General features: G+C 57.6%; 1 protein-coding gene and 1 non-coding gene across 5 annotated transcripts in view; both read left to right on the forward strand.

Annotated features, from left to right (window-relative positions):
• Positions 1 to 1335: 1335 nt before the first annotated feature.
• TUBGCP3 (tubulin gamma complex associated protein 3) overlaps positions 1336 to 27095 on the forward strand; it is a 43457-nt gene continuing 17697 nt past the window's right edge. For 3 of the 4 annotated variants that reach the window (XM_040991127.1, XM_040991124.1, XM_040991125.1), the window contains exons 1-11: positions 1336 to 1460; positions 4578 to 4685; positions 8918 to 8985; positions 12178 to 12255; positions 12860 to 13089; positions 15400 to 15572; positions 17483 to 17601; positions 19187 to 19312; positions 20811 to 20879; positions 21175 to 21307; positions 22053 to 22219. In XM_040991127.1, the coding sequence (XP_040847061.1) occupies positions 1385 to 1460; positions 4578 to 4685; positions 8918 to 8985; positions 12178 to 12255; positions 12860 to 13089; positions 15400 to 15572; positions 17483 to 17601; positions 19187 to 19312; positions 20811 to 20879; positions 21175 to 21307; positions 22053 to 22219 (1347 nt within the window). In that variant the 5' untranslated portion in view covers positions 1336 to 1384. The remainder of the gene's footprint in view (positions 1461 to 4577; positions 4686 to 8917; positions 8986 to 12177; positions 12256 to 12859; positions 13090 to 15399; positions 15573 to 17482; positions 17602 to 19186; positions 19313 to 20810; positions 20880 to 21174; positions 21308 to 22052; positions 22220 to 27095) is intronic. The other variant, XM_040991126.1, reaches the window with a different exon arrangement.
• On the forward strand, positions 6300 to 6405 carry LOC121163795. The gene has a single exon (XR_005884956.1). It is a non-coding gene; the product is annotated as a U6 spliceosomal RNA (small nuclear RNA).

Here is a 27095-nt window from a genome sequence, read left to right on the forward strand (position 1 = left end):
TTGACTGTGGCCTCTCCCGTCACTAAGCCTCAAGCAGGGTCCTGTTCTCACATGGTCCCAGTCCACTGACACTGAGTGTCGCCACCCCACGACACTGGATTGAACCTCACCAGTGACCCTGGGCACTGTGGTCTGGCTAACTGGCCCCTCGTTGACCACCTCGCATCAACGTCTCCTGGGCTCGGTCCCTCGGACCGGACCGAGCAGTGTAGGCCCAGGTCTCCCAAAGGTTAACTCCACAGCTTAGCTTGTTTCTCAAGGTGTAACAGGAAGGGCAATCACGGCCTGGATTTAGCCCCTGGCTTGACTGCAATTTCCCTCCTTCCTGCTTCCCCTTTTTGCACATCCTCGGGGAGCTTAGGTGTTGCTTAAGCATTGGGAAAGTGCTGGGAGGGGCCAAGTAGACTATATAAGAGCAGTTCGACTTTGAATAAAGGGCTTCACTTCACAAGAATGAGCCTCGCTGTGTTTGTGTTGTGTGTGTTGTCTGTCTTATAACCCTAGTGCCTCCACTCAGCTCGGGATATGTGGCGGCGCGGCGTTGCCAACAGAGCAGGATGCCAACCCGGGTGCTGTGACTGTTTGCCTCCTCACTGGGACCCGAAAGGAGCAGGCATGTGCACACTCTGGGAGCAAACCTGTGCAGCCATAGGACCGGGAAGGTAGTGTGGGCAGACTGCATGTAATGTGTGGGATGTGTAAGCTGTGTGCACGTGTGTGCTATGCCAAGCCAAGCCCGGCATAGAACCGGGCGTCCTGGTTCCTCGGGTGACCTGGTCAGGGATCATGGCTGGCCAGCTGGGAGGGCTGACCAGAGCTCACCACACACACTTACCGTCCGCGAGGACAGGGCTCTAAGCTGTGTGCCCGCTGCTACGCGTGGGAGGCTGCTGCTCACGTCACGGCCTCCGATGACGTCACAGCCCCCCCATGTCACGGCCGGCATCAGGGCGGCGGGCCGCGGGGTCGGCAGCATGGTCAGCGTCACGTCCAGCCGTGGATGGACGGCTGGGTCGGCCTCGTGGTCCAGCTGTGGGGTCAGCCTCAGGGTCCTGTCACGGTCAGCCTCATGTCCAGCCTCACAGTGCAGCCACGGGGTGGACGGCGGGGTCAGCGTCACGTCCAGCCGTGCGTGGACGGCGGGGTCGGCCTCATGGTCCAGCCTCACGGTCCAGTCACGGTCAGCCTCACGTCCAGCCGCACGCTCTAGCCCTGGCGGCTGAAACCCGCGGGGCCCGGAACCCTTCCGCCCGGCGCGGCGACCGCCGGATGTGGCGGACGTGTTAGGCGGGCGCACGCCGCAGGCGCCCGGAAGAGCGGTGCAGTGTGGGAGACGCGAACATGGCGGCGGCGGCCGGCGGGTAGCCGAGGAGCGGGAACCGACATGGCTGCGCCGGACCACAAGTCGCCCAACGTGCTGCTGCAGAACCTGTGCTGCCGGATCCTGGGCCGCGGCGAGGGTGCGCCGGGTCCCGTGGGGCGCGGGCAGCGGGGGCGCCCGGGGTGCGCAGGGAGCGGCCGGGGACCCCGGGCTGGTGTGCGCGGGGCGCGGGGTCTGTCCGGCTCTCCCTGGCGCGCGGGGTCTGTCCGGCTCTCCCGGGCGTGCGCGGGGCGCGGGGTCTGTCCGGCTCTCCCTGGCGCGCGGGGTCTGTCCGGCTCTCCCTGCATGTGCGGGGTCTGTCCCCTTCTCCCTGCATGTGCTGGGTCTGTCCGGCTCTCCCGGGCGTGCGGGGTCTGTCCCCTTCTCCCTGCATGTGCGGGTTCTGTCCACCTTTCCCTGCATGTGCGGGGTCTGTCCACCTCTCCCTGCATGTGCGGGTTCTGTCCACCTTTCCCTGCATGTGCGGGGTCTGTCCACCTTTCCCTGCATGTGCGGGGTCTGTCCACCTCTCCCTGCATGTGCGGGGTCTGTCCACTTCTCCCTGCATGTGCGGGTTCTGTCCACCTTTCCCTGCATGTGCCGGGTCTGTCCACCTCTCCCTGCATGTGCGGGGTCTGTCCCCTACTCCCTGCATGTGCGGGGTCTGTCCGCCTCTCCCTGGCGCGCGGGGTCTGTCCATGTCTCCCTGCATGTGCTGGGTCTGTCCGCCTCTCCCTGGCGCGCGGGGTCTGTCCACGTCTCCCTGCATGTGCTGGGTCTGTCCGCCTCTCCCTGGCGCGCGGGGTCTGTCCTCTCCCTGCATGTGCGGGGTCTGTCCGCCTCTCCCTGCATGTACGGGGTCTGTCCGCCTCTCCCTTGCGCGCGGGGGGTCTGTCCACGTCTCCCTGCATGTGCGGGGTCTGTCCGCCTCTGCCGGGTGTGGTGTGTCCGCCTCTCCCTGCACGCGCCGAGTCTGTCCGCCTCTCCCTGCACGTGCGGGTTCTGTCCTCCTCTCCCTGCATGTGCGGGTGCTCCTGGTGCTGCGGGGCTCCTGGGCTGGGTCTGCACACAGCTGGCGAGCGCTCTCGGGCCGGCCGAGCGCTCCTTGCGCTCCCTGCGCTCCCGTGGGCAGAGGGTCCCGGGCGCTGGCCCGTGGTCAGCAGCGTTGCCCACCCGAGGTCCAGCGTGCAAATGGCTGGAGCACTGGGCCGTCTTCCACTTCTTTCCTAGGCCACAGCTGGGAGCTGGGTGGGGAGTGGAGCTGCCGGGATTCAAACCGATGCCCACCTGGGATGTTGGCACTGCAGGTGGGAGCTTAACCACGCTTGTCGTGTTTGTTTATTCTAGTTTGATGGGCGAAGGAACTGCAGTAACTGGTCTCCTTATCACATTTGGCATTGGGGTGTTCATTAGTGGGTTTTAGCTGGTAATTTCCTGGTAGTTGGTTCATTATTTGCTCATTTGCTAGTGATGGCTTCATGTGTCATGTCCCTGATTGAACAGTGTAATAATGGAAGAGGGCTGAGGTCTGAAAGTATTCTAATGTTACACAGTATGGGAATTTGTTTCAGAGCTGATGGAGTGGGGGTCCCTCCACCCCCAGTCAGGCCCTGGGTCCTGTGAGGGGTCCTGTGTTCGCCCGTACTCCACTCCACTGCCTGTGGGTTATTTCTGCGGTGGGAAGCAGTGTGTTAGTGTGTGAGTGTGGATGTGTGAGTGTGTCTGGGTGTGCCTCACTCCTGCCCGCCCGGGCCTGGTCCTGCAGTATATGCTTCCTGCTGCTTGCCTGTAGCCCAGGAAGAGGGGGAGGTTTGTATTCCCCTGCAGAAGGAGCACTTGGGGTGCTCAGTCTGCCCCCCGCAGGGAGACAGAACTTGGGGTGCCCAGCCTGAGAGAGAGTGTGTGAATGCGCCTGGGGCCCCGGCCTGCCCCCTGCTTGGTGTGGTAGGGGTCTGTTGGAGCAGGGCTTCCGTGGGGAGCAGTGGCTGGGGCTGTGTGCAGGACCTCCACTCTTGGGGCGGCTGTGTTCTCTGGCTGGCCAGTCCGCTTGTTCCTTGGCCTTTTTGCACGGCCGGCTGCTCTGCCTCCTACGGGGCTCTGCTGACTTCCCCTCGCTTGCCAGGGCAGGGTCAGCGTGGGTGTGGGTTGAGGGCCTGGGGTGTTTCCTGCACACGTGTGTGCCAGTTTTCCTGCAGCCCCACTTTGTGGGCACCTGTGTCCTGAGGGGTGTGGGGCATCCCTCCCGTCTCTACTGTGGGAGCTGCGTTGGGGTCCTCCCCATCACCATTTGTAACCCAGAGTATGTTCCCCCGGACCAGTCCCACGGTCAGCACGCGGGCTTTGCCTGCTGGTGGAGTGCATGTCTGCCTTGTTCTCTTTGGTCCTGGTAGGCTATCCTTTCCTTCCTTCCTTTTTTTTTTTTAAGATTTTTTTATTGGAAGGGCAGATATACAGAGAGGAGGAGAGACAGAGAGGAAGATCTTCCGCTTGATGATCGACTCCCTAAGCAGCCACAACGGCCAGAGCTGAGCTGGTTCGAAACCAGGAGTCTCTTTGGGGTCTCCCACATGGGTGCAGGGTCCCAAGGTTTTGGGCCGTCCTTGGCTGCTTTCTCAGGCCACAAGCAGGGAGCTGGATGGGAAGTGGGGCTGCTGGGATTAGAACCCGTGGCCATATAGGATCCCGGTGCATGCAAGGCGAGGACTTTAGCTGCTAGGCCACCGCGCTGGGCCCTGTCCCTTACTTTCTTTTCAGAGCTGTATTCTCAGTGTAATCGTGTGAAGGAAGGGAACAAAGCTGTGCTCTATGTCAAGGTGCACCTGGAGGTGTCCTTGGCTGCTCGCTCTGTCCTGGGGGCTCTGGGCTCTGCTCTCCTCGTCCTGGACAGGTACCATGGGCCTGTTCTCCACTTCCTGTCAGGATGCCCCCTGGGAGCTCTGCCCTCCTTGTCCTGTCGGCTGGCGCTGAGCAGGCTCCCTCTTTTCCGATCGTCAGTCGCATTTTTTCCTTTAAGGATCCCTCTGCTGACCCCTCCCTGTCCCTCTGAGGCAAGGCTTCCTTCATTCATTTATTCATATGTTTTGACTCGGCATCTTTTTAGTTCTTCATCAGACCTTGGGAAGGTGGATTGGCACCCGGTCTGCCCTCTTGTGCTGGGAGCAGCAGGTGCTCAGTGTGGCTGCAGGTGCTGACCCGTGCGTCTCTGTTCCCTTTCCAGCCGACGTCGCCCAACAGTTCCAGTTTGCTGTGCGGGTTATTGGCAGCAACTTTGCCCCAACTGTTGAGAGAGATGAGTTTCTTGTGGCTGAGAAGATCAAGAAAGAGCGTACGTATTCACAGCCCTGTCGTGGGTCCCGCGTGCATGAGGAGTGTGGGCTCAGTTATTGGAAAGGTAGACTGGGAAAAGTTTCCTGGAATGCGGAGCTCTCGGCCCAGTGGACTGATACCTCGTTCTGGGGTCCTGTGTGTGCTTCTTGGGGAGGACTCAGTTCTCTCTGGGAGTTGGAAAGGCTGGGCCTGCCTGGCCAGGAGGTGTGTCCCCCATGCTGTTGGACAGCGCTGGTCTCAGGAAGGCCTCACTCGCATCTGGTGGTGTTGTCTTTGTGACACCTGCCGTCTGAGCAGATGGCACAGAACACCCCGTTGGCTGCCACCATCACTGACACATGCAGTGGGGCGGGAACCCCTCGTTTCTGAGCCCTAGGTTTACAGGAGGATTGTCCTGAGGTGTCTTGAGGGGACTGGCTCTGAGAACAGGCAGCTGTGTCCTGGCTGTGGGCCCTTCCTCTCGGAGCTCCTGGCCGTGCCCCGGGTGCTGTGCTGTGGAGCTGCAGGCACGTGTGCCTGTGAGGGCCTCCTGGCACTGCCCCGGGTGCTGTGCTGTGGAGCTGCGGGCACGTGTGCCTGTGAGGGCCTCCTGGCACTGCCCCGGGTGCTGTGCTGTGGATGGTGGACACGTGTGCCTGTGAGGGCCTCCTGGCACTGCCCCGGGTGCTGTGCTGTGGAGCTGCGGGCACGTGTGCCTGTGAGGGCCTCCTGGCACCGCCCCGGGTGCTGTGCTGTGGATGGTGGGCACGTGTGCCTGTGAGGGCCTCCTGGCACTGTCCCGGGTGCTGTGCTGTGGATGGTGGGCACGTGTGCCTGTGAGGGCCTCCTGGCACCGCCCCGGGTGCTGTGCTGTGGATGGTGGGCACGTGTGCCTGTGAGGGCCTCCTGGCACTGCCCCGGGTGCTGTGCTGTGGATGGTGGACACGTGTGCCTGTGAGGGCCTCCTGGCACTGCCCCGGGTGCTGTGCTGTGGAGCTGCGGGCACGTGTGCCTGTGAGGGCCTCCTGGCACCGCCCCGGGTGCTGTGCTGTGGATGGTGGGCACGTGTGCCTGTGAGGGCCTCCTGGCACTGCCCCGGGTGCTGTGCTGTGGATGGTGGGCACGTGTGCCTGTGAGGGCCTCCTGGCACTGTCCCGGGTGCTGTGCTTGGTCTTGTTTCTTGGTGTCCTAGTGAATTGCAGTGACCCATTCTAAAGACCTTTTGGTGGTCTTCCACCCTAGCCGCTGCTGTGCGCTTGGCCGTCTGCTGAGAGCTTTCACCGTGCAGGAGGCGCGTCCCGGTGCTGGGGCTGTGGGTGAGGGGCGGCCATGGTGGCCTGACCTGTTGACAGTGTGCTGAGCAGCAGTGAGTCTGAGACACCCATCTGAAGAGAGGTGTTGCTAGTGTGTGTGTATGATGATCTCCCAGCCATTTTCCTGGCTGCTCCCCAGATGGCCAAGGCTGGACCAGGCTGACCAGGCTGGACCCAGAAACTTCACCCTCGTCACTCGTGTGAGTGGCAAGGATGCAGCCCTTTCCCCCTGCGCTTTAACAGGTGTCTTGGCAGAGCTGAGGATGGAGAGGCTGGGATGCTGGTGTTTTAACACATACTGCCCGAGACGCTGGGCCCCAGTGCTCGCTTCGGCAGCACATGTACTAAAATTAGAATGATACAGAGAAGATTAGCAAGCCACTAGGCCGTGATGGTTGTATTTTTTGAAATGTATTTATATAGTATTTAAAAATAGTAAATTTCATTAGATTTTAATTGCGTTTCTCGTATGAACTTTATATGATACATTTAAAAATTTTTATTTGCAGAGACAGAGAGAGAGTCTTCCACCTGCCGGTTCACTCCCCAAATGACTGTAACCCCAGGGCAAACCAGGCGAAGCCAGGAGCCTAGAACTCGAGCTGGGCCTCCTGCGTGGTGGTGTCGGGGAGGGTCCCACGCTTTCCCAGGTTTCCTGTGTTGCAGGTGCCAGCTTAGCGTGCTGTGCCACAACACTGGCCCCAATGATATGTTTGAAAGACAGCGTTGCCCTTCTACATAGGAAGAGCTCTAAGTGTAGTTGGGGTTGGGGCACAGGTCTGGCTTGTCCTTCCGACAGCTGGCATGTCAGTCCAGGCTCTAGTCCCAGGTGACCCTGAAGGGTGTCAACTCTCACTGCAAGGAATAGTATGTTTAAGTGCAGCTGATTGGCCAGCATGATTTAAATCAATTCAGACCACCCGGAAAGGGCAGCAGGAGGAGTCCTGGTTAGCTTTTTTCCTTAAGGCTGGTTTACTTGAAGAGTTATTGGAAAGGCAGGAGAGGAGAGTCAGTGAGATTTTCTGTGTGCTGGTTCCCTCTCTACATGGACACAGCAGTCAGAGCTGCCCGGGCCAGTCTGACGCCAGGAGCTTCCTCCAGGTCTCCATGTGGACTTGGTCCATCTTCTGCTGCTTTCCCTGTCAGCAGGGAGCTGAGTTGTAAGTGGAGCAGCTGGGACAGGAGCTAGTGCCCCTTTGGGATGCTGGCACCTCGTGGAGGCTGAGCCTGCTATACCGCAGTACTGGCCCAGAACTGACTTATGTGAAGGGCAGAGTGAGTGGGTGAAAGGCTGTGATGGCGAGATGGAGCTCTTACACCTGCGGCTTCAGCCCCCAGATGACCACCACAGCTGGGGTCCTGGAACTTGAACCAGGTCTCCCACTGGTACTTGGGCTGTCTTCCACTTTCCCAGCATGTTAGCCAGGAGCTGGGTTAGCAACAGAGCGGCTGGGCTCCAAGCTGACACCCTGCCACCATGCCTGTGTTGTAGCTGGTGGCAGCTCGGGCCTGTGCGTTCACGTTTAAAGAGGTGCCTTTTCCAGGAAGGTGGCTGTCTGAGAGTCAGCCATGCTCAAGTGGTGTGTGTGGAAAGGCGGCGGTTGTCTCTTCCTTCGGGGCACCCCGATGGGATTGGCATTCTCCTGTCTAGAGTGGGATCTGCATGGACTTCCCTTTCACTGTAGTAGCTCATTTATACAGAGAGCTTGCATCTGCTGGTTCACTCGCCAGATGCCTGCAGTAGCCAGGGCCGGGCCAGGCCGAGGCCCAGAGCCGGGATGCTGAGGCAGGGCCCGGCTGAGAGCCGGGGTGCCAGGGCCGGGCCGGGCCGGGCTGAGGCCCAGAGCCCTGCCGAGGCCCAGAGCCGGGGTGCCAGGGCCGGGCTGGGCCGAGGCCCAGAGCCGGGATGCTGAGGCAGGGCCGGGCCGAGGCCCAGAGCCAGGGTGCCAGGGCAGGGCCGGGCCGGGCTGAGGCCCAGAGCCCTGCCGAGGCCCAGAGCCGGGGTGCCAGGGCAGGGCTTTGGTTGTGTAGTGGGACCCAGCTCCATGAGCCGTTCTCTCTGCTTGTCAGGGTGTCCGCTCGCAGAAGGCGAGGTGGGAATAGGTGTGAGCAGCCCCAGCTGGGATTTAATCACTAGATTGAACTGTTAGCACTTGGTCTTTGTTTTGAAATAGTAAGTGACAGTACATTTTATATTAAAACGAGGTAGAACACTGCTGCCTATCTTCATACACATGTTTGTGATGTACAGTTTTGAGATCAAGTTAATCCTGTTACATATTTTGTTTATTACCCTTTTATGTAGAATTCTAAAGATACTTCACTCTCAGTCTCTGCTTTCAGGTCTAAGTGCTGTCAGGCATACCTCGCCTCACTGTTGACTGATCTTTATAAGTGAAATCTAAATTATCCCATCATTTCCATTGCTTTAATTTTTACATAAACTCCTTGATCCTGGACTAGTATTTTCTATATTTTACAAATGTCAGAGAAGTTCAAAGAGTTGACCACATTCTTTCTTTGTTTTTTTTCAAAGGTTTGTTTTTCTGAGAGATCTTCCTTTCTCTGGTTCTCTTCCACATGGCCATAGTGGCCAGAGCTGAGCCGACCTGAAGCCAGGAGCCAGGAGCTTCTGGGTCTCCCACATGACGCCGCAGTCCAAGGACTTTAGCTGTCTTCCTGTGCCTTCCCAGGCACATTGCCAGGGAGCTGGGTGGGAAGTAGAGCACCTGGGACTCGAACCAGCGTGCATACGGCATGCTGACGCTGCAAGCAGAGGGTTAGGCTGTTAGGCCTCTGTGCTGGCCCCTGACTAAATTCCTGTGTAGCCCAGGGTTACTCCTTAGCTGGCTCACACTTCAGCTCTTGAGCATTGCCTGTAGTGTGGGTGAAAGCTGTAAACGTGGACTCTGAGTAACGCATCTCTCTCCTTTGTCAGTTATTCGACAGCGACGGGAAGCCGATGCTGCATTGTTTTCGGAGCTCCACAGGAAACTTCACTCTCAGGTATAGTGCAGGCTCCTGAGAGAAATGGGGTTACTGGAACTCTGTTTTTCTTTTTGTGGTGTCACATTAAACTTTGCGATTAGAAGTGGCTTGTAGTTGCAGTTACTGCTCATTGCCTTAAGAATGCCGCTATCAGAAGCAAGGTTAGCTGAGTGACCCCTGGGACTGGTGAGGGTGGAGGGGACGGGGTGGGGGAGCATGTCCCTGCTGTGTCCCAGGCTATGTCCCTGACACTGGATGGGGCTGCTGGCCTGAGCGTATCTCTTCACTGGCACCCCTCCAGCCAGTGGCTTTATTGTTTAGTGTGTCCTAATTCGTCTGGTTGTAGCGAGAACCTACAGAACACACGGGATTGGGTCTTGATACTTGAGAACCAATGGCTCAGCTCATTCATGCTTTTCTCGGGTACGCGGCCAGCCCGTGTGTCGCTGGAGTCATGGTGATCTCTGGCTGCCAGGAGGGCGCTGGGCTCACTCAGGTTCCTGCTCCTTTGGCAGAGAAGCTGAGCCAGGCAAAGCCTGCATCAGAGTGTGTGCTGTGGCCGGGAAGGGGTTGGGGGCCTCTGGGGCCCCGCGGGCAGCAGGGACCTGGGCATCAGGAGGGAACCTGAGCTGCAGGTGTGCCTGGGGTTGCCTTGCAGGGCGGGGCCACGTGGCCGATAGGCCTTCCGTGGCCCTGCAGGCCTTCCGTGACCCCAAGCTGGGCAGTCCTCAGCATTGCTTAAAGGAGGCTGGTTGGTGTGCTGGCCATTTTGATGTCAATTTGAGTCCTCTCCACCTGGGTGCTCTGGCTGTGACGGCAGCTCCGCCGTGGCTTTTCTCAGACTGCTGGACAATAAGACTCGCCTTTCCTTGGACACATGGTCAGGGGTGTTTGATGCATTTGTAGGTAGGACTCGCCATGTTTGCTTCCAGCAGTGGCCAGCCTAGAGCTGCTCGGGTTAGTTTTCGCTTTGCGGCGGGTGTGACAGAAAGCAGTAGAAGTAATAGTAGGAATTAATCAAAACAAAGAAATATGTATAGACCATAGCAGTCCCATTGCTTGGCTGAAAATACTTGGTCCTTGGAAGGCAAAGGGTGTTGTTGCTCAGGTCTTCCTGTGCCTGCGGGCTGGCAGCCCTGGTGAGGAGCTGGCTGTTGCGAGGAGTGGTGACGTGGTGGTCCCAGCTGGATCCTCCGTCCAGGATGGGGCCAATGCTATGTGGAGCTGTGTGCTGCTGTGGGTTAAGCAGCTGACCCAGAGCCATCAGTTTTGGGGCCTCTCTCATCCCTTGGGATCCTCACCCTGTCTCTGTGTTGAAGTGACTTCAGTCTGCTGGAGGTCTTTGAGTTTGCAGATCTTCGTGCCTTGCATAGATGGCTGTGAACTGGTGCTGTTGAGGGCGCTAGACCTTCCCTGTGGCTCCCTGGTCTGTGTCCTGGTGGCTGGGCTGTGTCTGTCCCTGGTTGCCTGCTCTCTGGCCAACACGTGGCACAGCTGGAACTGGCGGCACTGAGGGAGAGGATGGCTGGGGTGACTGCTGAACCTGCTGAGTGGCTGCTGGCCGAGAAGTGGCTGCCCATCCTGCAGGCTGACCCTCCTCACGCTACTGCCTGCCCTCCCTTGGCTCTGATAGGCCACCCTTCTCACCTTTGCCCCAGGCCGAGGACCCAGTGGCTGGCTATCCAGTTGCTGCCCTGTTCTGACCACTCCTGTGGGTGCCTCTCCCACATGAGAGCGACGCTGCCTCCTTGTGGACACCATGCCACTCGCCAGCCTTTGTGTGCACACTTTTGTTCATTTTTGGAAGTTTGTCCTAATGCATGTTTGCTCAAAGAGCTGGGGTTGTAGTCAGGTCCCTGGTGGTGGAGGTGAGCTCTGTGTCCGTGGGGTCCCTGGTGGCGGAGGCGAGCTGTCTCCCTACGCCTTAGCATCCCTGAATTCCTGAGGAACTGCCACTGGGTCTCCGGGTCCCACAGCCCTGGTGCCAAACCCCTCTGCCCCTGCAACCCACATTTCTCTTATGTCCTCTGGGTGAATGACAGCAGAGACCAGGCACCTGCTGTTTACTGTCCTCTGCTGGCTGTCGCTTGTGTCCCCTGGGTTTGGTCTGGTGGCACATTCTGCCCTGGGTTTGGGGCTGTCATAGAGTCTCAGGGATTGCTTTTTTTGTCACAGCCTGGGGAGATGCTGCGCCCTGGCAGGAGGTGCAGTGTGGAGGACCTGGCCCTGTCGGCCCCCCTCTGTCGGCCTCGGCTCTTAGTGGCTGTCTTGTGGGGCAGCTTGCTGAGCCCGCTGCATGGAGTGGTCCAGGGCTGTGACTGGACATACATGGGTGCTTCAGTCCCGTCCTTCAGGTCCTTTCTGGGCCTCGGTCCTCCTCAGTGCCCTGCGGCTGGGGTGGGCCGTGTCCAGTGCCGCCTGTGCCTTGGCTGCAGCCTGCTCTTCTTGTGCAGCATCAAGCCCCTTGTTCTGTTCTCGGCTGCGTTCGGGCTCCCACTAGATGGACGTGTTTGCTCGGCTCACGTCCATGTTCCTTTCCTGTTCTCCTGCTGCGTGTGCTGCGCGACTGGGACAGCCTGAGGCTAAGGGCTCTTTGCTGGTTGCCCCAGCAGGCACCTGAGTGAGCGTGCCCCAGAACCACGTCCCCCTCGGGCTGACAAGCTGGCTCTTGAGGGGAGTGCTTGGGAGTGAAGTGTTTAGTATAACTGCAAGTGTGTGTGTGTCAACGCAGCACTAGGGAAGGTCGTGTGGATTCTAGGCCACACTGCTTGAGCTTTGCTGTTCCAGGTGTGAGTTTGGACAGCATGATATACGGAGCCTGCAGGAAAACTGTTCCATGCAGGATTTCCTACTTGGAAACCTCCGGATTGGCTCCTTGACGCTGAACCTGCTGCCAGGCCCAGCCTGCGTTCAGGGCGGTGCGATACTTGGCATAGTCACTGTGGCACGTGACAGTTCTTCCTGCATCATCCTGTAGTTCTGGACCTGAAGGGGGCATTGCTAAATGAGAAAAAATTAAAGTGTATTTTCTAATGGCACTTATTTACTATCGGTGTGTTTGGGAACATGTGAGGGTTATTCGTGGGGAGACAGTGCTGTTCGGTTCAGGCTATTGGAGCATGGTATAAGTGCAATATAAGGGAGTGGGTTGTTACATAAAATGGTTCTTTTAATACCAAATGTGTGTGTGTGTTTTTTCCCTCTAAACAGGGTGTTTTGAAAAACAAGTGGTCGATACTCTACCTGTTGCTGAATCTTAGCGAGGACCCACGCAAGCAGGTGGGCAAGGTAACCACTCAGTGCGGCCGCTGCCCTCTGGGCACAGTTACACTGGATTGAACCAGGCGTACCTTCAGGCCCAAGTGGTCGTGAAGGGCCAGTGGCCATCCTCTGCTGGGCGCCGTGTCCTCGGGACAGGCCCTCGTGCCACCTTCCGCTTGGTTGTGTCAGCCGGCGCTCTGGCTAGTGCGTAGTCCATAGGCTGTTGCTCAGAGCTGTGTTAAAGTGTGATGTGATTAAGTAGGAATTAGATTAAATAAAAGTGGTTGGTTTTGGAATGTTCTTTTTTTGTCCTATGATGTTTTTACTTGTTCTCTTTCTTTTTTCCTCACAGTACATTTTTGTAGCTATAGGAGTTCATTGTGGAAGAGTGTACTGTGTAAATCTCCTGGGCTGTGGGGGGTCGTTCTCTGGATCTTGCTTCAACCCTCCATGTGGGGCCTGTTGGGTCAGAAGGTCCTGAGGTGGTCTGGAACTCTTGTCAGTCGGCCCATCTCAGACAGAGGCCTAGCTGTGAGCGCGTGGCTCGGTTCTCTAGAGGAGCGTGTGTGCTGGCCGTGGGAAGCCCCACGTTGCTGTGCCGTTCTCTCAGAGCGTGTCTGCTCCTTTCCAGGTTTCCAGCTATGCTGCGTTATTTGCCCAAGCGCTGCCCCGAGATGCCCATTCCACACCCTACTACTGCGCCAGGCCTCAGACCCTGCCGCTGAGCTACCAGGACCGCGGCGCCCCGTCAGCCCCGAGTGCGGGCAGCATGGGCAGCAGCGGCGTGAGCAGCCTCAGCGTATTCACCTTCAACGGGCCTGCGCCCACGCCCACGCCAGTGCCACACGCACTCCTTCCAGGGTAATGCTGCCACACCCCTGACAGGTGTCCTCAAGAGCTGGGCCCCTGTGGCCGGGGACTATGACGGAACAGAGGACGGACGGAGGACCCTGTGGCGGGGACTGTGATGGACAGAGGACGGACGGAGGACCCTGTGGCCGGGGACTGTGATGGACAGAGGACGGACAGAGGTCCCTGCAGCTGGGGACTGTGATGGACAGAGGACGGACGGAGGTCCCTGTGGCGGGGACTGTGATGGACAGAGGACAGATGGAAGTCCCTGTGGCGGGGACTGTGACGGACAGAGGACGGAGGGAGGTCCCTGTGGTGGGGACTGTGACGGACAGAGGACGGACGGAGCACTGTGGTGGAGAGAGGACGGATGGGGTGTGTGGGGTGCTGTCTGCCTGTGGCTTTCCCCACTGGTGTGGGCCGCGGGAGTTCACAGCGATGGTGATAAGTGGCGTAGCTGCCAGTGTGCTTGGTGTCCACTGTTGCACGAGAGGCAGGTGCCTTCAGCTGTGCTGTGGTTTCTTCCTGGAAATGATGTGAAATACGTGATTATAAAGTGAATATTTTTTCCCAAAGCAGAGCAAGGATTCAGGCTGTTTTCCACGTTTGCACGATGGAGTGTGGGCAGTACTCTGCTGGGTTCCCAGCAGGGGCTGTGCTCCCAGGAGAGCTGGTGGTGTGTTCGCAGCAGTGCTCAGAGGGATTCTGAAACCCATATCCTGGCATCCTTTTTTTTAAAAAATTTTTTTAAAAAGATTTATTTTTATTATTTTTTTTATTGGAAAGGTGGATATATAGAGAAGAGAGACAGAGTGGAAGATTTTCCGTCCAATGATGCACTCCCCAAGTGAGCGCAACGGCTGATGCTATGCCAGTCTGAAGCCAGGAGCCTTTTCTGGGTCTCCCACGCGGGTGCAGGGTCCCAAGGCTTTGGGTCGTCCTCGACTGCTTTCCCGGGCCACAGGCAGGGAGCTGGATGGGAAGCGGGGCTAGAACCTGCACCCATATGGGATCCCGGGCATGCAAGGCGAGGACCTTAACCACTTGTGCCACCGCGCCGGGCCCTATCCTGGCGTTCTTATTCCATAGAATTTGAAATCATCTTTGTCGTGACAGAGCAGAACCATAGAGCGAGCTTTGAACTGACGCAGTCTTAGAACCATTCACTCAAACTTAGATGTTTTCAAAGATACTTTCAATGACTGTTGTCAATCTTTTTCGCACTGAAAATAGAAGCTGCTGTCATGGCGCCTGCAGCTCTGCTTCTCACATCAGAGTATGAACTGGAGCCCCAGCTGCTGCTTGCTGCCCGACTCCCTGCTCATGTGCCTGGGATAGCAGTAGGGACGGGCCAGCTGTCCTGCCCGGCTCCCTGCTCATGTGCCTGGGACAGCAGCGGGGACGGGCCAGCTGTCTTCCTGCCCGGCTCCCTGCTCATGTGTCTGGGACAGCAGCGGGGACGGGCCAGCTGTCCTCCTGCCCGGCTCCCTGCTCACATGCCTGGGACAGCAGAGGGGACGGGCCAGCTGTCTTTCCTGCCCGGCTCCCTGCTCACATGCCTGGGACAGCGGAGGGGGGCGCCCTTCCTGCTTGGCCCCTGCGACCTGCATTGGAGACCTAGGTGGGGCTCTGGCTTGCAGCTTTGGCCTGGCCCAGGTCTGGCTGTTGTTGCTGTTTGTGGAATGAGCCACTGGGCGGAAGGTTTTGCTCTCCTGCAAGTCACTTTGCCTTTTAGATAATTAAATCTGAATAAAGATGAGCTAAGCAAGGCGGCCTCAGCTTTTCCTTGGTTTCTCGCTTGCCGCAGGATGGGCCGGAGCTCAGGCTCCTTGTCTGACTCGGTGTAGACCGGAGTGCTGCAGGCACGGCCACGGGCGCTTGGCAGCTCAGCCTTGTGTGGTGCGGTCCCTGGAGTGGAGTTTATCACAGTTGTCAGTGTCTGTTAAGAACCAGCTGTCACCATGTTCCCGAGTTTTCTGAACAGCTGAAGTGCTTCCCCTGAATTAGTAAGAAGCTTTGTGGGCCTTAAATGTGCGTTTGTTTATCTTACATCCCACGCAGTCGCACTGCGTTTTCTCTTCGTGTTGAGCACTGGAAAGGGCAGAGACCATGAGGACAGGCACGGGGCAGGTTCACGGGTTTCCATCCCGCCCTGGACATGTGGATTAAGGCTGACCAGCTGGTGTGGGGACTTTGGAAGTGGGGGTAGGGAGGTTCCAGGAGGGTGCTGTGGAATAGGAGCCTGTAGGCGTGGCAGCGTCGCCGGGGTGCTCCTGTGTCCCAGGCCTCTCGAGACTAATGGTCGCTTTCTTCTTGCAGACAGTCCCAGCCGGCCCCTGGTGTAGGGGACTGCCTTCGGCCACAGCTGGGCTCGCGCCTCGCGTGGACTCTGACCGCGAACCAGCCCTCTTCTCAGGCCCCTCCCTCCAGAGGCGTCCCGAACTCTGCTTCCCGCAACACGCCGAGGTCGCGCAGAGACGGGGACGGGAGTGGTGAGTGAGGGTGCTGCTGTTGAACGTTGAGGAGCTGGGCCTCCCTGTGTGAGGCATAGGGCTCAGATCTGTCGGGGACCTCTTGGCTGAGGCCAGGGCCCTCCGTGTCTCTGGATGCCAGCTTCTTCGTCTGTGGCCCTGAGCTGTCTTGAGAGGAACACCCACCATTCACGGCCCCTGCCCCCACCGGCCTGGCCTTGCCCCCGTCACCCTGCTTCCCACACCTGCTGCCTGGCTTCCTGGGCCCCCTGTTGCCGCTCAGCAGAGAGGTAGTCACCTGTCTCCACCGAGACCAGACCCAGCAAGGGGCTACATGTGTCTCGTTTACACTGTCTATGCTTAGCACAGTTGCAGGGCAGGGAGGAAGCTCCCCGACAATCCAGAGGGAGATTCGGGGCTCCTGGGGTAAGCAGTGGGTGCAGCTGTGGGTGCATGGGCTGTGGATCTCAGGGTGGCTCCAGTGGCCCTGTACTTGTAGATTTCAGGGACACCGTTCTTGTGGCTGTGCCCTGAGTGACAGTGGTATGCTTGACTGGCATAGCAGCTTCCAGATACTGTCCCTAATTTCCAACCAGCACCTTGAACCTGCTCTTCTGAGCCAGCTGAAGTGATGAAACAGGCTTAAGTTTTATGTGATCAATCCAAAAGAAATGGGAGAGAAAATTAAGGGGAAGAAAGAGCAGTGGGAGACTGACCCCCAGCAGGCTGGGAGCTGACCTCCAGCAGGCTGGGAGCTGACCTTCATGGGCTGGGGTCGACCCCCCGTGGGCTAGGGACTGACCCACAGTGGGCTGGGAGCTGACCTTCATGGGCTGGGGTCGACCCCCCGTGGGCTAGGGACTGACCCCCACGGGCTGGGAGCTGACCTTCATGGGCTGGGGTCGACCCCCCCGTGGGCTAGGGACTGACCCACAGTGGGCTGGGAGCTGACCTTCATGGGCTGGGGTCGACCCCCCGTGGGCTAGGGACTGACCCCCACGGGCTGGGAGCTAACCTTCATGGGCTGGGGTCAACCCCCCGTGGGCTAGGAGCTGACCTTCATGGGCCAGGGGCTGACCTTCACGGCTGGGACTGACCCTCACCGGCTAGGAGCTGACCTTCATGGGCTGGGGTCGACCCCCTGTGGGCTAGGGGCTGACTTTCATGGGCCAGGGGCTGACCCCCACGGGCTAGGGGCTGACTTTCACGGGCTGGGTCCCACCCTCACCGGCTAGGGACTCACCCTCTCGGGCTAGGTGCTGACCTTCACGGGCTGGGACCGACCCTCACGGGTTAAGGGCTGACCTTCACGGGCTGGGACTGACCCTCACGGGTTAAGGGCTGACCTTCACGGGCTGGGACCGACTCGTGGGCTAGGGACTGACCCTCACCGGCTAGGGACTCACCCTCACGGGCTAGGGGCCATAGCAGTGTCCCAGCACATGGGCTAATGCGTTCCCCAAGTGCTGTTGTGTGTTGCTGCTCCAGGACATGTCTTGAATGTGTGGACACGTGCAGATGGAGTGGGGCAGGAGGACGGTGCCTGTGCTCCTGTCGGCCGCCACAGGGCCGGCGGTTTGTGTAGGAAGAGCTGTGACGGGGTGCCCACAGCACAGAGCCCATGAAGGCCTCAGGCGGGGCGGGTGCTCATCTCGCGGCTCAGGCTGCAGGGCCTGGACAGCGCCATGGTGGAGCGTGGTCTAGTTGGCAGTCAAGAGCCTTCACCGGGGGCTTTGCTGTCAGTGTTTCCTGTGTCAGGTTCCCACGTGCAGCCTCGTCTTCCTAAAGACTCGTGCAGGCCTCTGTGGGACACGGTGTCCTTTCTGTCCTAGCTCTCTTTCAGCCAAAGTTCATGGGAAACACAGAATCGGAGGCAAGAGATTCCTGTTATCATAAAACGTGGTTGTCAGTAACTGTTCTTGGTGTTTCAGGGACTGTGGAAGTCACGGAGGCCGCCCTTGTGAGAGACATTCTGTACGTGTTCCAGGGCATAGACGGGAAAAACATCAAAATGAGCAACACGGAGAACTGTTACAAAGTGGAAGGAAAGGTACATGACGGAAATCTAGTTTAAAATAGTTTAAAAAAAGGGCCTGGCCTGGTAGCCTAGTGGCTAAAGTCCTTGCCTTGCATGTGCCGGTATTTCATATGGATGCTGGTCCGTGTCCTGGAGGCTCCACTTCCCATCCAGCTTCCTGCCTGTGGCTTGGGAAAGCAGTCGGAGATGGCTCAGCTTTGGGACCTGCACCCGCGTGGGAGACCTGGAAAAAGCTCCTGACTCCTGACTTCAGATTGGTTCAGTTTCAACCATTGTGGCCACTTGGGGAATGAATCATTGAACAGAAGATTTTTCTCTGTCTTTCCTCTTTGTATATCTGACTTTCTAGTAAAAAAAAAAAAATTTATAAAAGTTCTTTTAAAAATTAGTTAAAAAGGTGAAGGCTATTAAGCCCAGTTATTATTAGTTTACAGCGTGGTGTTGGGGTTCACCCCAGCGAGGTGGCACTGCTGGCTCATGTGGTGTTGGGGTTCACCCCAGCCAGGAGGCACTGCTGGCTCATGTGGTGTTGGGGTTCACCCCAGCGAGGTGGCACTGCTGGCTCATGTGGTGTTGGGGTTCACCCCAGCGAGGTGGCACTGCTGGCTCATGTGCTGGGGTTCACCCCAGCCAGGAGGCACTGCTGGCTCATGTGGTGTTGGGGTTCACCCCAGCGAGGTGGCACTGCTGGCTCATGTGGTGTTGGGGTTCACCCCAGCGAGGTGGCACTGCTGGCTCATGTGGTGTTGGGGTTCACCCCAGCGAGGTGGCACTGCTGGCTCATGTGCTGGGGTTCACCCCAGCGAGGTGGCACTGCTGTGTTTCTGAACAGGTGTGGTTAGGGTAGCTTTACTCCAGGCTCTGAGTGGTCTGTACTCACCTTCTTTCTTGGGTTTGCAATGCGCTGACCGGTGGAACTTGGGCTGGTCTATAGCAGGGAGGCCTGAGGTGCCTGAGGCAGCTGTAGCTCAGGGGCCTCTGATGCACGCCTTCTTCCCACGATGCCCACTTGGTGTTACAATCCAGGATTTGGGCCATGATAATGAGGCTGGAGGCTAGAGGCAGGAGCTGGGGCCAGGAGCTAGAGCCATGAACTGGGCCCAAAAGATGGAGCTAGAATTGGTGCTGGGAGCTGGAGTCATGACCTGGGCCCTGGAAGCTGGTGCTGGAAGCTGGTTTCATGAGCTGGGGCCGGGACTGGGGCTTGGAGCTAGAGCCAGGGGCTGGGGCCGGGAGCTAAAGCCATGAGCAGGGACTGGGAGCTGGTGCTTAGAGGAACTGGGGCTTAGAGCTAGAGCTGGGGGGCTGGTGTTGGGAGCTGTAGCCATGAGTGAGAGCTGGGAGCTGGGGCCGGGAGCTGGGAGCTAGAACTGGTGGCTGGGGCTGGGACTGGGACCAGGAACTGAATAGAATCATCCAGCATTAAGACCGCAGGTGCCCACCTTGGCGCATATTCTTCTGATTCTGTGTTCCTGACTGGTAACATCCAAGAATTGAAGCTAAGAATTCTCTGGTTAAAAGTACCACCGATTGGGAAAAATAATTTAAATTGTGGTATTGGTATTTAATTTGTAACTCTGAATGTGTTTACTTCTAGGCAAACCTAAATAAATCGTTGCGGGACACTGCAGTGCGACTGGCTGAGCTGGGATGGCTGCACAACAAAATCAGAAAATACACAGATCAGAGGAGCCTGGACCGCTCTTTTGGGCTTGTGGGTCAGGTGCGTACTCTGCCTCTAGACACGGCAGGGCTGGGTACACCTGACGTCTCACCCTGACTGACTCTGAAAGGCCCTTTAAACAGCAGCTGTGGTCGCTCAGAGATACAGGAGTCAGAGAGGGTGTTGGCAGATCCCAATAAACGCAGCCAGAGACGGAGAAGTGCAAGAAAAGAGAGTGGAACCTCAGGTGAGCAGGAGCTGTGAGATGAATCAGGTCGCAGGGACAGGAGCTGAGAGGAGGTGAGGAAGGACACAGGGACAGGAGGTGTGAGAGGAGGTGAGGACAGAGGACAGGAGGTGTGAGAGGAGGTGAGGACACAGGGGACCGGAGGTGAGAGAGAGGAGGTGAGGACACAGGGGACAGGAGGTGAGAGAGGAGGTGAGGACACAGGACAGGAGGTGTGAGAGGAGGCGAGGACACAGGGACAGGAGGTGAGAGAGGAGGTGAGGACAGAGGACAGGAGGTGTGTGAGGAGGTGAGGACACGCGACAGGAGGTGAGAGAGGAGGTGAGGACAGAGGACAGGAGGTGTGAGAGGAGGTGAGGACACAGGGGACAGGAGATGTGAGAGGAGGTGAGGACACGACAGGAGGTGTGAGAGGAGGTGAGGACACAGGACAGGAGCTGAGAGAGGAGGTGAGGACAGAGGACAGGAGGTGTGAGAGGAGGTGAGGACACAGGGACAGGAGGTATGACAAGAGGTGAGGACACAGGGACAGGAGGTGAGAGAGGAGGTAAGGACACAGGACAGGAGGTGAGAGAGGAGGTGAGGACACAGGGGACAGGAGGTGAGAGAGGAGGTAAGGACACGGGACAGGAGGTGTGTGAGGAGGTGAGGACACAGGGGACAGGAGGTGTGTGAGGAGGTGAGGACACAGGACAGGAGGTGAGAGAGGAGGTGAGGACACAGGGGACAGGAGGTGTGTGAGGAGGTGAGGACACAGGACAGGAGGTGAGAGAGGAGGTGAGGACAGAGGACAGGAGGTGAGAGAGGAGGTGAGGACACACGACAGGAGGTGTGAGAGGAGGTGAGGACACAGAGACAGGAGGTGTGAAAGGAGGTGAGGACACAGGGACAGGAGGTGTGAAAGGAGGTGAGGACAGAGGACAGGAGGTGTGAGAGGAGGTGAGGACACAGGGGACAGGAGGTGTGAGAGGAGGTGAGGACACAGGGACAGGAGGTGTGAAAGGAGGTGAGGACAGAGGACAGGAGGTGTGAGAGGAGGTGAGGACACAGGGACAGGAGGTGAGAGAGGAGGTGAGGACACACAGTGAGCTGATTGTGCCTGTGGGTGTGGCAGTGTTTTGTCTCATGTGATGAGGTGACTTGGCTGAGGCGTTGGCGCACTCGTGCGTGCTCGGTTGGCTTGGGCGAAGGCTGCGAGTTGGCCCATCTCTGGGCTGCCGAGTGCTGGGAAGCAGGGTGGAGGCTCTGCCCGGTGCCCGGCTGCTGGCATGAGGGCCGTGCTGCTTCCCTCACTGCCCTCTGTCCCCGCAGAGCTTCTGTGCCGCCCTGCACCAGGAGCTGAGAGAGTACTACCGCCTGCTGTCCGTGCTGCACTCACAGGTGAGGGCCGGCCATCCTGCGCTGACACAGCGCTTGCTTCACGTGGTGATGGACAAAGGTGGAGTGTGCTTCCTGGTTGTGTGTGAGTGTCGGGAACGGTGGCGTGTGTCAGGAGCTGGTTGCTGACTGAGTGTAGGACGCTGAGCCGTCGGCCGAGTGCCGCAGTGCAGGTAGCCCAGCTTCTCGGCGGGGCCTGCGTGCAGTTCTGTGGGAGTGGCCGCTCCCTGGGCACGCCGTGTGGGTGAGGACACCGGCCCGATGCAGCCACCTTTCTCACACCCGTGCTGTCCCGCAGCTGCAGCTCGAGGATGATCAGGGTGTGAACGTGGGCCACGAGAGCAGCCTCACCCTGCGGCGCCTCCTGGTGTGGACGTACGAGCCCAGAATCCGGCTGAAGACGCTCGCCGCCCTCGTGGATCACTGCCAAGGTCCGGCTGCCGCGCAAGGGCCTTGCTTAGCTGAGGGGCCAGGTGTGCCCTGTGGGGATGTCACCTGTGCTGACGGGGCGGTGACCCCCTGGGTGGGAAGGTTTGGGGTGGTGTTAGGCTTCCCTTGCCTCCAGGCAGGTGGCCTTCCTAGCATCTTGCCTTCTGCTTCCGTCTCTGAGGCGCGGTCTGTGTGCCTGCTCGCGTGTGCCTGCTGGATGCGCGTGGAGGTGTGGCTGGCCTGCGTGCTCTGGCTTTCCTGTGTCTGAACGGTTTCCTTGTGCCAGCTGGACTCGGGGCCTAGGATGCCAGAGTTGCTGCTGTTCAGGATAGCAGGAACGGCCTGAGAGGAGCACGTCCCAGTGCTGGTGGTGTGTGGAATGTGGGACTGGAGACCAGCACACTGTAGTACAGCAGGTGCATAGCGTGGCTTTTATTTGTGAATCGCTACATGAAGAGTGGCTCGGATGGGCCTCCTCGTGTGTGAGAGGAGCGGCAGTGCGGACTGAGCGGCAGGGCGCTTGCTCTGAGGACCTTGCTCGGTGTGAGGGAGGGCCCAGCTGATTCCTTGTTCTCTGCAGGGCCATGTGGTCTTTCTGGATCTGCTTGCTTTGTTGCAGCCCAGCTGCTCTCAGTGTGAAAGTGGTGGGTGTCTTGTGAACACAAATGCTCTACGCTGTCTTGGGAGGTGGTGTGATTAGTTTGGGCTCCATATAAACTCTGTCTTGTTTTACCCTCATCCCCCTAGGAAGGAAAGGAGGTGAACTGGCCTCTGCTGTCCACGCATACACGAAGACGGGGGACCCGTACACACGGTCCGTGGTGCAGCACATCCTCAGCCTTGTGTCATACCCCGTGCTCAGCTTCCTGTACCGCTGGATCTATGACGGCGAGCTGGAGGACGCGTACCAGGAGGTGAGCCGGGTCGCCCAGCCAGGCTGTGCGCACAGCTCGCTGGGTCGTCTGCTCCTTCTGCCCCAGCAGGGATGCTGTGTGCGTCCTCGGAGTGCCGTGTGCATTTTGCACATTTTCAGAGCTGTATCGGAGCAGTGGAGTGTTGTGACCTGTTTGAACGGTGGCAGTACACGAGGTCAGCCTCTTGTCAGCAAGTTGCCTGAGTGGGGACTTCGTGTCCTGAGTGCCAGCCCTGCTCTCCTTCTCCCCTGGCCTCCCCTCTCTTCCCTGGCTTCCTCTCCTCTGTCTTTTTTAAAGATTTATTTTTTTATTTGAAAGGGCAGTTTTTACAGAGGAGAGACAGAAGTGGCCAGTCCACTGTTTACTCCATAAATGAAGCAACTGGGACAGGAAACTGGTGTCCATATGGGATGTGGCACTTGCTGCCACTGCAGTGGCCCCAGCCCGGTTGGCTTCATGGCACAGAATTTGATATGTTCTGCATTGTGTGGTTACTTTATAAATTCAGTTTATTTAGCTGTGTGCCAACAATGAATGGAATGAGTTCTTTGGGTCTATGTAATGTGCCTGCTGAAATGTTGAAAGTTCTCCTAAAAGCAGAATCTGCGCAGTGTAGGACAAAGGCGGCCAGTCTTCAGCTCCCTCTGTCCCGCTACAAAGACTGAGGGGTGGAACGCATGAGTGACGTGTGCTGCTGGCACTCATAAGGAGGTGTGGCAGACGACACTGACGGAAGTGCACTGTCATACTCACTCGGCTGTGCTGATGGGAGTTACCACTGGATACCAAGCAGCCAGGCAGAGCCCATGTGTGCAGTGCAGTGTGTGTGTGCACGTTGTGTGTGTCTGGACAGGGGCTGTGCTGTGGGTGTGCATGTGTGTGTGTGTGTGTGGACAGGGGCTGTGCTGTGGGTATGCATGTTGTGTGTGTGTGTGTCTGGATGGGCATATTGTGGGTGTACACGTGTGTGTGTCAGCAACGGGCATGTTGTGGGTGTGCACATGTGTGTCTAGACGGGCTGTGCTGTGGGTGTGCATGTTGTGTGTGCATTTCTGGGGTGGACTGTGTTGTGGATGTGCACATTACTTGTGTGTGTGTGGACAGGGGCTGTGCTGTAGGTGTGCACGTTGTGTGTTTGTGTCTGGACAGGGGCTGTGCTGTGGATGTGCACATGTGTTTGTGTCTGGGCGGGGCATGTGGGTGTGCACGTTGTGTGTGCATTTCTGGGGTGGACTGTGTTGTGTTGTGTGTGTAAGCAATGGGCTGTGCTGTGGATGTGCACGTTTTGTGTGTGTGTGGACAGGGGCTGTGCTGTGGGTGTGCATGTTGTGTGTGTGGTTCTGGGGTGGACACGTTGGCTTGCAGGTGCTCGGCTCGCCCCCTCTGTCACAGCCGGCTCCGACAGCAGTGCAGGTCGCTCTGGGGCAGTCTTTCTCCCACTGCGGGCTGGGCCAGTTTTGGCAGCAGCTCCAAGCTGAACAGAGGTGTTAGTGACTCACAAATGTTGAAATGTTTGTACTGTAGTGTCCCTCATACACACATAGTCTTGGCAAGTGGAATTATGTATTGTGGGATGCATATTTTTTTAGTTCAGCTTTTGGGACTCCAGTTTACCCTATACATCTTAAATGTGTCTGATCTGAAAATCAAAAATCCTAAAATGCTCCGAAATCTAAGATGTTTTGATGAGTACTGGCGGTGGCACAGTGGGACAGTTGCACTTGTGACCTCTGGTGATGGGCGTCGCTGGACTCCTGTCTTCCGTCGGTGAGTGGATGAAGTGCAGAGGCGTTTCTGTTTGACTCATCATTGTTCTTATTATTATAAGATTTATTTACGTTGAAAGTTGCCGGCCCAGGGAGTGGGGTGGACAGAGACTGTTGGCTCACGTTGCCGATTGCCCCTGTGGCCAGTACTGGGCGGGGCTGAAGCCAGGAGCTCATCTGGGTCTCCCAGGGGTCCAAGCACTTGAACCATTTTCTCAGACCACAGTTAGGAAGTCAGGTCGGAACCGGAGCTGTGTTTTCCTGTCATCCACGTGGTGGCCCAGGCCAGCGAGCCTTGTTAGCTGCGCACACTGTACTGAAGGGCCACCCTGCCTGGGTCCTCTTCTGCTTTGGGTCTTCATTGCTGCGCCCTTGGTGTCAGCACGCATTAGCCACACCTTGCCTAATCGGATGCACTGTTTGCGGTGTTCCCTGGAGTGTGGGGCCAGGGTTTGGGCCGGCTTTCCCTGCTTCCTGAGGGCTGTTTGCGGTGTTCCCTGGAGTGTGGGGCCAGGGTTGGGGTCGGCTTTCCCTGCTTCCTGAGGGCTGTTTGTCCCGGCGTTCCCTGGAGTGTGGGGCCAGGGTTGGGGCCGGCTTTCCCTGCTTCCTGAGGGCTGTTTGTCCTTGTGCTTGCCCATTTTCTTATGGATTCACCTTTTCTTCTTTAGAACTGAATCATGATTTTAGGCAGACATTTTTTTTTAAGATTTTTATTTATTTTTATTGCAAAGTCAGATATATAGAGAGGAGGAGAGACAGAGAGGAAGATCTTCCGTCCAATGGTTCACTCCCCAAGTAAGCGCAACGGCCGGTGCTGAGCCAATCCGGAGCCAGGAGCCAGGAACTTCCTCCAGGTCTCCCACGCGGGTGCAGGGTCCCAAAGCTTTGGGTCGTCCTTGGCTGCTTTCTCAGGCCACAAGCAGGGAGCTGGATGGGAAGTGGAGCTGCTGGGATTAGAACTTGCGCCCATATGGGATCCCGGGCGCATTCAAGGTGAGGACTTTAGCTGCTAGGCTACGCCACAGGCCCAAGCAGACATATTTGGATCTCTTGTATAAGGAATTGTGCTTTTACTCTTAATTGTTTTTTAGCTGTCTATGTTTGTGCACACCATTTTGCACTTACAGAAAGCAGTGCTTGCATCAGGGGTCACTGGCTAAGGTGGTCCACACCCAGCCGTGTGGCTGTCGGAGCTGGCTGCGCTCTCCTGCGGGCTGTGCTGGCGTCTGTTACCAGGCTACGGCTGTGTTGTTTGTGTGCAAGGGCACACCTCCCCCTTGGCTGTTGCCGTGTCAGCGCAGCAGCTGGGCCTCTCCCTGACTCTTGTTTACAGCGTCAGAAGGAATGTTGTCATTTTCCTATGTTCCTTTTGCTAAGTTTGTTTTGAAATGTGAATTTAGAACTTTGAAGGATGTTGTTTTCAATCTGTGAGTGCTTGAATTATGGCATTTTGAAGCTCTCTTAAACTTGCGTCTTTCTAAATGTCAGTCATAGGCACACTTTTTCTAACCGCTCCCATGCTAAGAGGAGGTGTTGTCCTTTTCTTTTTTAAAGATTTATTTGTTTTTATTGGGAAGTCAGATATACAGAGAGTTAAGACAGAGAGGAAGATCTTCCATCCGTTGATTCACTCCCCAAGCGGCCACAATGGCCGGAGCTGAGCTGATCCGAAGCCAGGAGCCAGGAGCCAGGAGCCTCTTCTGGGTCTCCCACGCGGGTGCAGGGTCCCAAGGCTCTGGGTCATCCTTGGCTGCTTTCCCGGGCCACAGGCAGGGAGCTGGAGGGTAAGCGGGGCTGCATGGGATCCTGGGTGTGCAAGGCGAGGACATGAGCCGCTAGGCCACGCTGCTGGGCCCGAGGATTTTCTACCTCCCTCCACTTACACTTAGCGTCTCTATAGCTTTTGTTTAGATCTAGGTTGTGATGTTATCACTTTAAATTTTGCATATGCCATTTGTGAAACTTCCTTCTAAAAATGCATCTGAATTTGTGTCGGATGTGTGGTTTCGTTTCTGTGTGTAACGGGTGTTGTTGCTCACTGCGGTTCTCGTACCCGCTACCTGACTTAGACACATCTGTTTGTTAGAGTCAGGGACAGCAGCTAACAGCCCCACACTTGCAGTCTCTTGCTTCCTCTCCCCACACCCTCCTGCAGTCACTGACACGGGATCCCCATGTTGGACATGAGGTCCTGTGCTATGTTAAGGTGGTGTGCTGTGTGTCGTGTACTTAGGCTGTGGTCTGCTGTGTGCCCTGTGTGTGTTAAAGTGCATTCCGACGTCATGGACTTGGGGTCCCCGTGTGTGTTAAAGTGCATTCCGACGTCATGGACTTGGGCTCCCCGTGTGTGTTAGAGCGGCCGGCTGTGTGTCTTGTGATTTGTTTGATGTATCTCGGTGCTTCAGCATTTTTGTTGCTCCTCTAAAATGTGTTTTAGCTTTGCCCTGTGTGACCCTTTGTCTCACATAGCCCAGGCCGCCTGCACGGCCCTCGGGTGGGCAGCCGGCACCCCCATGGGTAGCACTCATGGCCTCTGGGGTGGGCAGCGGGCAAGGCCCCAGGGTGGCCGCCCGCATGGCCCCAGGGTAGCAGTTGGCAAGGCCCTGGGGTGGCCGCCCACACGGCCCCAGGGTGGGCAACCGGCAATGCCCTGGGGTGGCCGTCCGCATGGCCCCAGGGTGGACAGTTGGCATGGCCTCGGGGTGATCTCCTGCGTGGCCACCTGCACGGCCCCAGGGTGGGCAGCTGGCATGGTCCCGGGATGGCTGCCCACAAGGCCCCAGGGTGGGCAGCCTGCATGGCCCCAGGGTGGGCAGCCTGCATGGCCCCAGGGTGGGCAGCTGGCATGGCCCTGCGGTGGCCGCCCCGTCTTCTTCTCTAGGTGTGGCTGAGGAGGAGACCTCTCCCAGAAATCTCTCAGTGTGATTGGCAGGTCGAAGGCGGGATCTTTTGTGGCCAGTATTAATGGATTCAATTTTTAGAAACTAAGTTGCTCGCTAAGAAAATTACCCTCTTCATTTCTGTTTTTAGGACGAGGCCTTGGCATCTGTCCAACAGTTAATGAGAAATCATGGTACAATTAGGTTTATTTTTTTGCCTCGAGCTCTCTG

The sequence above is a fragment of the Ochotona curzoniae genome, unplaced genomic scaffold, assembly GCF_017591425.1.
Source record: "Ochotona curzoniae isolate NIBS_2020 unplaced genomic scaffold, NIBS_Ocur_1.0 contig_64, whole genome shotgun sequence".
NCBI classification, from domain to species: domain Eukaryota; kingdom Metazoa; phylum Chordata; class Mammalia; order Lagomorpha; family Ochotonidae; genus Ochotona; species Ochotona curzoniae.